Genomic DNA, 13,600 nt, shown 5'->3' with positions numbered 1-13,600 from the left:
TATTTGAGTGTTCCAACGAAGATTTCATTTTACAGTAATTCAAGGCCAATGGTACGTTATTGTGTCAGCAAGAATAATATTTTCCTGCGATGTGCAATAAAATTAGGAAGAGTATTTAATCCTTTTTAAGTACACCTCTCTGAGTAGTAGGAAGGGATACCTTTAATCACCATATTAAAAGTGACAGTTATCCCGCCCCGGAAATGACGTAATATCCGGTGGCTGGGACTTCCGGTGTCCCAGAAAGCCCTCCCTGGAAGTGACGTGCATGGGGGTGTCACGTGGTTTGTGAACACGTGGTGTCACGTGTTAGCCTTGTGCCTGGGTCCTAGCCCCTGGGTGATGGCCTATGAGCTGTGTAAAAAAGTATGACTTAGTGTTGTGCAAGTGGTTTCAGAGCCTGAGAGGGACAGGTCTGGACATGTCAGACATTCATGCCCAAGTGCCAGTTAGGGGCCCTCATGGTGTCACGTGTTAGCCCCCCTTTTTTTTAAATGTTGCATATAAGGAGCTGGTTAGAACCGGCTGTCAAACCGTGAACCAGGGTTGAAACAGTTTGGCACGGTGCCATGAAGAGATACAATCCGATCGCAAGAAAAGCAGCCTCCTCAGGGGCCCTGAACACTATTGGTAGATATTACCGGAACCTCGCCCCTCTTACGATGGATGAGAATGCACAACAGGATGTCCCTGCCACCCAAGATACCGATGTTACCGGTTTTGAAGAGGAACTTTGCTACCGGCTTGAAAAGCTCAACCTCAAGGCTGTGTCGACCCAGATATCCCCTATTAAGGGGCCCGACAGCGACAGCAATGCCTCGAAAGATGAATTAAGTGTTGCATCTAACTTCATAGACATTGAAGATGTTGAAGAATGTGTAGCACCACCGAATTCGCCCATCTATGAAGACATGGGCGACCAGGAGGCCACCGAGTCAGAGGCCGTTATTGTACAGCCGTCAGGTGTAAGCTCCGGCACTGTTTCTGCCCCAATGGACCTCTGCGACTCCCAGGATTTCAGAGGAGCCTCTGAGTGTGATGCGAATATGGAGGTTGGTAATGACAGTTTTGTTATTTATTTTTTTATGTCTGTATACTCTAATGTCATACATTTAACTAATAATGTGTCTTGTGCTTTCTGTTTGAACCCTAGAACGTAGCTGAAGAAAGTGAGCCTCTAGAAGGGTCAACTCCAAAGGTTAACGCCGTAAATTTTTACTGCTTATGCTGTTCCAGACAGTCTGGAAGTGTTACAAGCCAGAACAAAGAGCCTCGTAAGAAATGTGTCTGCACCTACACTAGCCGCGATTTTGAAAAGGAAGCTCCGGGCGTACCCTGGGCCACCATATGGCCAGTTAAAGGTTTTGCAGCGGCCGCTGTGAACGCCTGTGTTAAACGGGATTATTATGATCTTTGTTCCGGGCATAAAATTAATGCGCCTCAACAGGATGCTCATGAATGTTTATACGATGCATACACACCAAGAATAATTCGCCACATTTGTAGTCGGATAGACCCTCACCGGGTATATAGGTTGTTAAGGGTTGTGTATGGGCTGTCGGCTGTGAAGAAAGGTGTCCACAGTGATATGATTAAGGTCTTGGCTGCGGCTGTCAATGAGATCCGATACGCTGCTGAGCCCTGCTCAAAACTCGACCGCATGCATGGTATGTGTCCCCACTTTGACATAAGTATGTTAGAACGGGTTATAAAAAGACGAATGTGTGACATTTATCATAAAAACAGAAGAATGAAGTCTCTAGCCCCACGAAAGCTGTTTTAGAAAAAATAAAATAAATTAATTAATTTAAAAAAAAAAAAAAAAAAGTAGACCATGAATGTGTTACTTAACGCTCCATCCCGTGGTCAGGGCCTGTGGGGGCCCCTGGGCCACAAGCGCTTGGGTCCTAGGGCCCTTACAAATAAAAAAAATAATAGCGTTTTGGGGGGCAAGGGGATTGGGTCCCCAAGGCCCCATAGGGCCCCATTTAAAAAAAAAAAAAAGTACAAATAAGGCCTTGGGGGTAATGAGGGCCCTGAGCCCGAGTCTCAGAGGTCCCCAGGGGCCCCACAGGCCTACCTTTAAAAAAAAATATATATATATATATATATATATTTATTTATTTATATATATATATATATATATATATATGTGTGTGTTTGTGTGGCACGTGTGGACAGGGGTTTAGGGGCCTACAAGGTAGTTTTTTTTAAAAGCATGTAAATAAAAAAAAAATATTGAAATAAATTAAAATAATAATGATTAAAAAATAACTATCCCTGCTAAAAGCTTTTCAGACCCCTCAAGTACCCCAGCCCACTCACCTTAGTTCAGGATGGCATTGGATCTGATTTTGTTGCCTTGAAAAAACCCAGGACCTCACACATGTTGCATCCACATCCGGCCATTTTCTTTTTTTTTTAAAACAAAGACTGTGTGGTGTTGGAATTGGCTCAGCTAGGAGTTTAGACTGAGCTCCGCCCCCACACATGGTTCACAGCCTTGTTCAGCTAAGGTGAAAACCAGGCATGGATCCTAGGATCCACTTTCCAGTCTATGTCTTATAGAGACAGTCCTAGAGGTAGTATTATGCAAGAGCGCCACCATGTGGAATTTGTTTATTAAACCGTGTATAGTTTTTGAGAAAAGTTTTACAGTTGTCAATATGTATTTATACTTACAGAACATAGGGATTCAACAATTTGAATCTTGACATATATATATTTTTAATTTTTTTTTTTTTTTTTTTTTTTTTAGTCCAACCCATGTTGTGCTTTTATGAAGGGTTCGGACGTAGAAGATGAATTGTGGTATGTTTAAAGGCAAATCTGTCTCTCTTGTACACAGGACTGTCAAGAGTCTGGGGAACCCCCTGTGCAAATGGAGACCGTGCAGCAAGGTGAGTTACAGGCCCTTGGTCGTTCTGAACGACGTTGTCAGGAATGTTATTTTTATTTTACTGCTAATGGGAACCCATGTGCTTGCATAGGTTATGATGCTGAACTCAGGTGTGCGCTTGCCTCTCTCCAACAAATCCTTCATGTTCAAGATGGGTCAAACACCTTGTCACAGGCTAACGTTACTGCAGGTAAATATTAGGGTTCTTTTTGTAACCCTCTCTGAAAACCTAACAAGCCCTACAATCAGACCTATATTTGGTCATCATAGTGAGTTCGTATAGTCTATGTATTATCTTGTATGTGTAACATTATTTTTTATGTTTTTTATCCCGAGGGGTCCCTGTGGATGAAGCGATCCGGAATTTGGATGCAAAGCTTAAAAGCCAGCCCCGCAAAAGGAAGTCCCCTGGTTCTAAGGACGTCCCGCCCATTAAGAAGGGCCCCTCAAGCCGAAAAACCAAAGGTGATTTTTTAGAAAATGTAGAGGCTGATGTATACTGTCCTTAGTGTGTCTAAACGTCTTTCACACCCACCGGTATACCGGCTATAACTAACCCTAATATGTATTTTGCTATCTTTACATCCTAGAATCATCACCCCAGAGCTCCGGAGACGTCGGCCCTCAGCCTAAGCAGCGGCTGTCGTCTTTAAAGGTCTGCACTGGGACTGCTCAAAACCCCACCGCGTCATCGGTACACGTGAACCAACCCGAACATCAAGACCCACCCTGCAACCTCTCTACAGCCACCGATCATGGTCCAGGTACAACTCTTAACGGCCCCACACCAACCGTCATAAAGGGAATGCCTAGTACAGCGAACACTTCTGCAACAGCTATCCCGGGGATGGGGCATGGGCAAACGGACAGTATCAATCGTACAACACCAAACGCCCAACTGTTTGTACCGTGTGAGGTCTCTGGAGGGTCCCCAAAACAGTGCAACAGTCCTAAAATAAATCGGTTGTCCTTAAAGAGTCGTAGGAAGAAGTTCCAGACCCCAGAGCTGCAATCTGGACCTTTAGACCTGTCTTTTAAAAATGTTGTTAAGGTACAACCGGCTCCCCCTAGGGCCCAGAGTTCTAATACCGGGGTGTCTGGCCACACCCCAACCCCTATAGGGTGTACAACTATCCCCTCTGTGTTATGTGACCCCTCCATGGAAAATGATCACCCTGCAGAGGATCCCTACTCCCACTGTATAGAGCTTCTTAAGGCTCTAGCTGGTACTACCCAAAGTTCTGAAGCCCCGGCATCCCCATGTCTGATGTCCCCCGATACACCCCCGGGGACATACGACCCCACCAGTCCTGCGCCAAGTGCCCGTGCGCAATGGTCTTCACCATCCTCATCAATATACCCCGACAGCAGTATAGGGTGTAGCGGAACGCAAAATCAGAGTTTTGGAACACCCTCGAGCGATGATCAGGACTCTCAAACTCCGGGGTGTTCACACTGGAACCCTGTTTTTACGTCCCGCCCTGGTCCAGCAACAGTGAGTGGTGGTGATAACGCCAGCCATTGTCCTATAACCGGGGTGGCTCAGGGAGTTGGCAATCATACCTCTAATGTCATAAGTTCGAGCCTTGAAACCAACCTTTCAAACCGTGCTAGAGTTCTAGACAGCTACATTAAAGAAATCCATCAGTCGTTCAGACAATTAAAATGCCAGCTCCGTCTAAAAACTTTAAAACTGTGTAAGAACGACGGTAATATAGCGACATCCAGAGCTAGCATAAAGGCTTTAAGACAGCTGATGGCTCGGTGTAGAAACACAATGGCCCAAACTTGCGCTTCAACAGTTATAGCCATGGGTAACATACCATCATGACTAGGCGCGCGTACATACACAGGGAATGTTAGAGGTACCTTTACCAGTACAATGGGCCATAGGTCTAAATATGAAAAGAAGCCACAGCACCTACTTAGTAGAGCTCTAAGAGTTTTACGAGCGCTCAATAGTCAGAGGTCATGTCAACCCCCAAAACCAGCACCCATAAGACCTCAAAATATAGAGTTAGGAGGTGCTGTTGGTCTTTACAGGTCCTCTGGGGGTGGCGGTCCGAGCCGTCTCAGCCTTAAGCAGTCTGGAGGAGCCCCATCCGAAGTAGGTGTAGGGTCAGTGTCACCATTTGTAAACAACACAAATATTGTTCAGATCGGCGGGGGGCAGTTACCAAAAACCAGATGGGCCCATAAGAAGCCAAAGTGGCTTGGTAGCTCTAGAAAACGCAAGGCTGTAATAAAAAAGTTAAAGAAAGCCAGACTCTGCCTTACCAGAAGGTCTGAAAACACATCTACATCTAACCATACCCCTGTGAGCTCTCCAACAACCAGTAATTCTCAAACTGAGGCTTCAGAACCAGTATTTATGGAAAGTGTGAGACGGTATAGTCGAGTTGTAGAGCGGTTTAACGCTACAGAGCACTATGAGGAGTTTAGGTTTGTTAACCTAGATCGCCTACACTCCTCAGATCATGGCATTATAGCTATACATCAGGCTGTGCAAGCGCTAATCGAACGATTGTTACACGATGTGGGTCCTAATGATTTCTTTCAGATGCGTTTTCAGGGACAGGGTCTCAATAGTCCCCTGTTTACCAGACGGTCATCTCGGGATGTGTTTGACGCTGTAACGTTTTTAGAAAACCTATCTAAACTTTTACAGAGCAAGGCTGAATTATTGGCGTACGGGTCCTTTAGAATCATCGCCCTCGTTGTTAGGGGTCGCGAGGGTGGTGCTTCCAGAGCCTTAAAGAGCGTTATGTACAGTAAAATCATTGGCAAGAAATCTCGGTGGTTGCTCGATTTTAATACCGGAGCTACCAACATGTGTCTGGCCGCAAGCATTGCGGGTTTATTGATGGACCGTTCTACCCCAGACACCGTCATTATGTCGATGGCTGTAGCGGCACATGAGGCACTTCAGATACCGACTGACAAAATGGTCGGTTTTGGGGATCTGGGCCTTTTTGAGAACCACTTTGCCGTGACGGTTAAAGTTCTATACCACGCCGGTTCTTGGAAGTACTTCACTACCAATGAAAGTGTGAAAAACAAGACCGTGTATGTGTTGCATCATGAAAACCACTTTTACGGTGTCTTGAACCTGAAGGGTTTTCTAGGGGCCAAGTATGTGTGCGAGCATTGCGATCATATATACAACAATCGGACCAAACACCAGTGTGAATTTCACTGTAAAATGTGTCAGAGGGACGGTTGTGTCAATGACAGTGCTCAGAAAGTGAACTGCACAAAGTGTAAGCTGTTTTGTCGGTCGCAAGACTGCTTAATCACGCACATCGGCCTAGCCCAATGTGTTCTTAAAGCCGACTGTGGGGCGTGCGGTCGCTATAAACCTGTCGACCATGAATGTAAAGGCATGGAATGCCCTAGGTGTACCGTTGCTTTTATAGCCGGAACAACACATGAGTGTTACATGCTCAGAAGTCACTACCCAAAAAAAACAGAAGACTATATCGTCTTTGATATAGAGTGTACGCAAGAGACGGGTGTGCACCAGCCAAACTATATTTACGCCCACCATCTAACAGGTGATGAGAGCTGGGAGTTTGAAGGACGGTCCTGCGTGAATGATTTCCTCATCACGTTCATGCAACCTCGATACCAGGATTTTACATTTCTGGCTCACAACTCCAAAGCATATGACTCATTCTTCATTATCCGTGACCTGATACATGAAAAGTTACCCATTAGTCTCATAACCCAAGGTTCCAAACTAATGCTGCTTAAGGTTGTACCTTTTGACATTAGGTTCATAGACACCTTGAATTTTCTGCCCATGAAGTTGAGCAAACTGCCAAAAGCCTTTGGGTTTGAAGGCTGTAAAGGTTATTTCCCTCACTTTTTTAACACCTGGGCTAATCAGAATTACAGCGGCCCTATGCCTCCGCCCGACAGTTATGGTTGCGAGTACATGATGCCCTCTGAAAAAGAGAGTTTTCTACAGTGGTACGATGAAAACCGTGAAAAATGGTTTCATTTTCAAACTGAATTGAAAGCATACTGTCAGGCGGATGTTATGATATTGCGAAAAGCATGCAACCTTTTCAGAGATGTTGTTGTGGCGATGACAAAGCGGGTCCTGTTTGTTGAAACCGAATCACTCAAGAGTAAAAAAAAAATAACTGTATACCTGGACCCATTTCAAAACATTACTCTGGCTTCAATGTGCATGTCTATTTATAAACACATGTTTTTATTGCCTGAAACTATCGCCTTAGTACCACCCGACCTCTATAACGGCAAGCAGAAACGTTACTCCACCCCCTCTATTCAGTGGCTCATGTACGTCTCTGCGCGTGAGAGCATCTTCATTCAGCACGCTCTGCAGGGTGGCGAATACCGGCTGGGTCGCTACTATCTAGACGGGTATGCATTAATTAACGGCGTACCAACGGCCTTTGAGTTCAACGGGTGTTTTTACCACGGCTGCCCTCAGTGTTACAAGCCCCATGAGTTTAATAGACTGCAGGGAACCTCGTTTGAACATCTGCACCGCAGGACTATGGCGAAGGCGCAGTATATTGAGAGTTGTGGGTTTGTTTTGAGAACTCTATGGGAACATGATTGGGTAACTGAGCTATCGAAAGATGGTGAGCTGAGCACTTTTATTAAGAGCCAGCAGTTACCTTCACCGCTGGAACCCCGTGACGCCTTATTCGGCGGGCGTACAAACGCCATTCAATTGTACCGTGTAGCTGGCCCTGGTGAGAAAATACATTACTACGACTTCACCAGTCTGTATCCGTTTGTGAACAAGGTGAAGTTGTACCCTATGGGCCATCCTACAATCATATACCAGAACTTTAAACCTCTCAAAGAGTACTTTGGAATCATTAAGTGTCAGATTCACCCACCGCGGAAACTTTACTTTCCGGTGCTCCCTTATAGAGTCGAGGGTAAGCTAATGTTCCCCCTATGCCGTACCTGCGTTGAAAGTAAACAGCTTAGCGAGTGTCGGCATAGTGATGAGCAGAGGGTGCTGGAGGGGACATGGTGCACCATCGAGGTGCAGACGGCCCTAGAGAAAGGGTATCGCCTAGGTAAAATCCTGGAAGTCTGGCACTTTCCAAACACAACAACCCAGCTCTTTTCTGAGTACATCAACTTGTTTCTCAGAGACAAGCAGGAGGCCTCGGGGTATCCAGAATGGTGTGTCGATGAGCCCTCAAAGAAAAAGTATATCGCTGATTACAAAGCTCGCGAGGGTATTAAACTGAGACCGGCGTTCATTAAGGTTAACCCCGCCCGCCGTCAGCTAGCTAAGCTCTGTCTCAATTCCTTGTGGGGAAAGTTCGCACAACGTACCAATTTGTCAAACACTTCCATCGTCACAGATCCAGATGAGCTTTTTAAGTACATATTCACACCTGTTTATGACATATCCAGTTGTGAATTTATTGACGACGAGACGGCCGTTCTATGCTGGAAATACGCCAAAGAGTACCCCACAACGTGTAACAATATAAACATCTTTATAGCCTGCTTCACAACCGCTCACGCCAGGCTAGAGCTTTACAGGTTGCTGGACAAGCTTCAGGAACGGTGTTTGTACCATGACACTGACTCGGTTATCTTTGTGAGTAAAAAAGGTGATGAAGATCCTCCGCTGGGTGATTATCTAGGGGATTTGACCAGCGAGCTCGAAAAGGGGGAGTATATACAGGAATTTACCTCATCAGGCCCTAAGACGTACAGTTATAAGACCTCAAACAACAAGGTTTGCATGAAAGTCAAAGGTATCACTTTAAACGTAAACAATACGATTAAAATAAACTTTGACAGTCTGAAGGGTCTGGTGCACGAATACTCCGCCTCGAGCGATCACAAAAATAGCAAAGCCATTGTTGTAAACCAGCCGAGCATTGTCAGGTCCAAGAAAAAATGGGAAATTACAACCCAACCGATGTATAAAACCTTAAGAGTAGTGTTTGACAAACGGGTCCTCACATCTGACTACAAAACACTGCCTTACGGTTACTAAATGACATTAGAGGCGCGAACTCCACCCAGACATGGACACTAGACTACAACACCCATTCTCCTGCGTTTTAGCAGGTCCCTCCAACAGCGGTAAAAGTTTTTTTATAAAGAAACTGCTAGAAAATGCTCCCGGTGTTTTATCTCAGACCCCAAACAACATTGTGTGGCTTTATTCATGCTGGCAGGATCTTTACACGGAGCTCACCCTAAAGTTCCCCCACATTCGGTTTATAGAGGGTATCCCCGATTATCTCAACGACGATGATTTGCTACCAAAACAACTTGTAAACATGGTCGTGGTGGATGACCTCATGCGTGAAGGCGGGGACCACCCCGAGATTGAGCGGGCTTTTACGCAATATTCACACCACCGTAATCTGAGCATATGTTATATAGTGCAGAACCTGTTTTACAAGGGCAAGAGCAGCCGATCCATAACTCTCAACGCCTCATACCTGGTCTTATTTAAAAACCCCAGAGACAAACTTCAGATCTCCATTATAGCTAAACAAATGTACCCCGGAAACACCCCGTTTTTCATGGAGGCCTTTAACGATGCTACAGCAAAACCCCATGGTTACTTACTGGTGGATTTGAAACCCAACACTCTTGAAGACTACAGACTACGAGCCGGCATACTACCCCCTGACTTCCCAGTCGCCTACACGCCTAAAACAATGCCCAAAACCTATAAAAAGAACAAGTAAAAAGATGCTTATAACATTTACACTCTAAACCTTGTAATATAAGGACACCACAATGTCTGCGAGGTTGCGGCGTAATTTAGGCCTTCTAAAAATGTTGATCACAGCCAGCCCCTCTAAAAGAAAAGCAATCCTTTGCGCTGCCTCGGATGATCTAGTGGCCGCCATTTCAGAAATAGCCCTAAACACCCTAAAAGGTAATGTCCCGATATCAACGAGCCAGTTCCGCGTTCTGAAGAAGAAGCGCCACATTATTAAGAAGCTCAGCAATAAGAGGGCATCGCTCCTTTCCAAAAGAAAACTGGTCAAACAGTCTGGCGGTTTTATAGGGTCGCTGCTAGGTATAGCTATACCCCTAATCACAGGGCTACTGTCGAGGTCCTGATGGAGCACGCCCACAAAATGTACCTCGTACCCCGGCAACAACTGGAACATCTGGGCCCTTCTACCACGGATGTCTGGGACATACGCAAAAACGAAACGCAGCGTCTCGATGCTGAAATCAAAGCCATTTTGAACCGAACTGATTTAAAACCCCACGACAAAGCAGGGCTTTACTCAGGAGCCCTTCAAAACTTTCTACAATACTACAAGCAGCTAACCTCTGAAAAAAAGAAACTGACGCTGTATACCCCAGATGCTGAACAGCAGCCAGGACCCTCTATGGTGTCTCAAGACACAGGCCACACAACCACAACGGATGCCTTTGTCTTAGACCTTTTAAAAAATATCAGTCAGAAATATAGAGGGGCTGCTCAAATGTTGCTCAGTAAAATGACTACTACTAAAGATTTGACCACCTGGAACGACCGGGGCGAATTCGTTTACAAAGGGCAGCCGATTGCTGGTTCCCATATGTATGATCTGGTCCGGGGTCTCACACATGGTAAAACCCTATCGACACAAGACGCTCCTAGAGGCTGGGAGCAGTTCCTAAGTGCAGCTGCGGAACTCAACATTCCCTCCACGATTATCGGTAATGCAGAGAATCGCCGTAAACTTGAAAGATTAAAAGATCCGGCCCCAGCTGTTTTTACAAGGAGCCCCGCTATATCGACACCACCTTTCTTTCCACAACTAACACCCGTTCGGAACCGTGCTGCTCTTCCTATGGAGCCTAAAAAGAGCCTATTCAAAATGAACACCTGGCTACCGCTCTAATTTTGCACACTTGTACAGTTTTTGTTAAAAGTTTTTACGGTTCGAAAAATTATGCTTCATTTTATATGTTTAACCTTGTAAATGTTAGTGTTGAAACATGCTTGTAATAAACACTTTTAAATTTTCATCAGGAGTCTGCCATCTTTTTGTTTATAAATGCTTTGAGAATGTGCGCAGTGTGTCTTAAAAAAAAAAATGACACGGATGAAAGTATGTTTAAGATGTTTTATTTTTATTTTAGGCACACATAAGTACAAATAACAGCTTTACAGTACCTTACACTTTTGACAAAGACCATATTCTGCTTTAACAACGTGCGACATTGTCCTAGAGTTTTCATTCACATATTTCATAACAACATCATCGTTGTTTACTAGATCGTCTGAGTACAGATTTAAAAAATTTCTAAACGTTATACCTTCAGACATTTTACTAATAAAGTATATACAATGTTCCCCACATGTGATGGCCATAGGATCCTGTACCCGAAGTTTATTATACACAACAGTGGGTGATGCTTTTTTTACATATTTGAATATCGGCTTTGTATAAATACCATGCTCAGGGAATTCGGCTAAACTATCAAACACTATAACCTTGTCCACATCCAGAAACAGAGCCGCCCAATGTGCACCACCCCTGTAATGGGGATCGGTGTTAAAGACGAGGGTGCGGGGCCTTTCTGGACCTATCTTTTCAGGTAGTCCATCGCTAGGGTACACCCCTAGAAAGTATTTCTTAGCATGTTTATGTCTACTTAAGAAGTCCCGTATCTCCGTAGTGTCCATTTTATATATTTAAAAAAAAAAAAAAAAATTATTTTTTTTATTTTACACTCTTTCAATGGTAGTCAAACATAAGCTGACGGGCGTGGTTGACCTGGATAACGCTGTCGAATACCGAGAACACAACCATGTTCACATTGGCCGCCAGCGCCTGTGTAAAACGTATTTCCGCTTTTAGATTTCCGTTTTTGATCAGGTTGTAATGGTCGCCATCTTCCATGTCCGGCGTCAGGTCGAACGCAAACAGAGTGTAGCCGGCAGCATACCCTTCTCTTGAAACAACTACTCCAGAGTCCCTCAGCTGTTTCCCCGTTATCGAGACCAGTCCTAGATATTCCCGGACAAAATTTGATGCTCCAAAATTCGGGGTGAAAGGTTTTGCGGGGATCACGGCGCCCTCGTGAACCAGAGCAGCATAGTTGATATCATAGTGTTTGAAGTTGAAAGGGTTTGAGTTGTAGGCGCCACTAAAAGCGGTATTGTCCACAAACCCTATGATGATGAGTTTCGGTAACTGCCCCAGAAATAGATTCTGCTGCTGCGTTAATCGGGTTCCGGCGGGGATGCTGAATATCTTCAGAGCAACTCTTTCAATGGCATACTTGGCGTTCGATAATTGTAAAGCTTCAGCATGGGCCAGTCTGACACTTGGGGACACTTTCACTCTCTTTACAAACAGGCTCGCTGACAATATAACCAGTTTATACTGGTGTGCATCACCGCTCATGAGACAGAAAGCGTCTTTGTTACGATTGAGTTTGATCTTAAGATCGATACCGTTGACTAACAGTTTGTCTTGGAAGAAAAGGTCTGAATGTACGCGTCCCAGGAGGTCAAAATGCCTACTGCCGGCGACGAAGCTGGCTCTTTTTTTAAATCCCTCATTGTCACCGTCCAAAGCCGTGTTCTCCAAATGCGCTTCGGTATCTCGGTAGAAGAGCCCCGCTGAAAGATGTGTGTCCAGCGCATCGCGACTATAATTTAGAATACTCTCTATGTATGCCCTGTAGGCATACATGTTATCACTCTGTGTGACAAGGCGATCGCCTAGGTTAATGTCCACTTGATTAAACATTGTTGCGATGGGATAGGCTATCGGGGCCACTCTAGCATCATCCTCGATGTTGTCACCGTTCGCTTTGGTTATTTTACAGACGAGGTGCAGGAGAGTGTTGTTGAGATCAAGGTACATATCCGTGGACCCCGACACATAAAACTCTATCGGTGCAAGGGGTGTCAGAGCGGCCATCGGCGACACTTCCATGAAAAAACTGTTTTCAATGCTAGTCTGTGTGGGTTTGAGAGAAAACAGATCTAACTCAGATTTGGCGCATTCACCCGATGCACAGTGTACGAAGGCCATGATCGATGTTTTAAAAAATATTCGCACTAGAACGAGTTCTCTTCTTCCTGGTCGATCTCTTCCGTCTTACGGCTCTTCTTTTGTGAGGGCCTTTTGAAGTAGTCCGGCGCTTCTTATAGGGCCTTGGTGGACCCCGACGCCTCGAAGCCCTGCGCTTCCTTTTAACACCACCATGCGCTTTATACAGCAACCCCGCTCCTTCTTGGGGCTGTCTATTCATGCGTTCAGCTACCGCAGACGTTACACGACCCACGACATCCTGGGCGATGTTTGTAGCAGCCGCTTTAACATGAGGTTTTGCAATTTCGAACCCTCTTCTCAAAAAGGGCATGGCTCTCCTAAACATGCTCCGGAAGAAACCACCCAATCCCGCCCCATACATAACCGGAGCCCCTTGAAAGTAGGGCTGGGGGCCTCTATACCCCGCCTGAACTCTATAATAGTCCCGGTACATAGAGGGATCCCCGTAGGTTTTCATGATGACCATTGCAGCTGTCTAATAGTCACCTTCGCGCCGTGGCCTTAAATGAAGCTTGACAATAACTTTCCCGTATTTAAAGGCAACCGTCTCCGACTGATCGTTGTACACCATGATGGTTATAGTGTCAAAATGGTTTTTAGAAATTGCAACATAGTCGAGTTTGTGATGTTGTATATTAACCATTGTGTTATTTTCGCCCTG

At 45.2% G+C, this 13,600-nt stretch overlaps 1 protein-coding gene across 1 annotated transcript; it reads left to right on the top strand.

Moving 5' to 3' along the window:
• The first annotated feature begins 3,239 nt into the window (after window positions 1–3,239).
• On the top strand, window positions 3,240–4,730 carry LOC138249838 (uncharacterized). The gene is made up of 2 exons (XM_069203993.1): window positions 3,240–3,364; window positions 3,490–4,730. The coding sequence occupies exon 2, from the start codon at window positions 3,705–3,707 to the stop codon at window positions 4,728–4,730; it is 1,026 nt and encodes a 341-aa protein (XP_069060094.1). The 5' UTR covers window positions 3,240–3,364; window positions 3,490–3,704.
• The last annotated feature ends 8,870 nt before the right edge of the window (window positions 4,731–13,600 follow it).

The sequence above is a fragment of the Pleurodeles waltl genome, chromosome 8 (assembly GCF_031143425.1).
Source record: "Pleurodeles waltl isolate 20211129_DDA chromosome 8, aPleWal1.hap1.20221129, whole genome shotgun sequence".
In the NCBI taxonomy this organism is placed as follows: Eukaryota; Metazoa; Chordata; class Amphibia; order Caudata; family Salamandridae; genus Pleurodeles; species Pleurodeles waltl.
The sequence above is the reverse complement of the archived record's forward strand: the minus strand, read 5'-3'. Positions and strand labels throughout refer to the sequence as shown.

Coding starts and splice junctions, on each gene's coding strand:
- LOC138249838 (XM_069203993.1), top strand. CDS start 3,705: ATGCCTAGTACAGCGAACACTTCTGCAACAGCTATCCCGGGGATGGGG.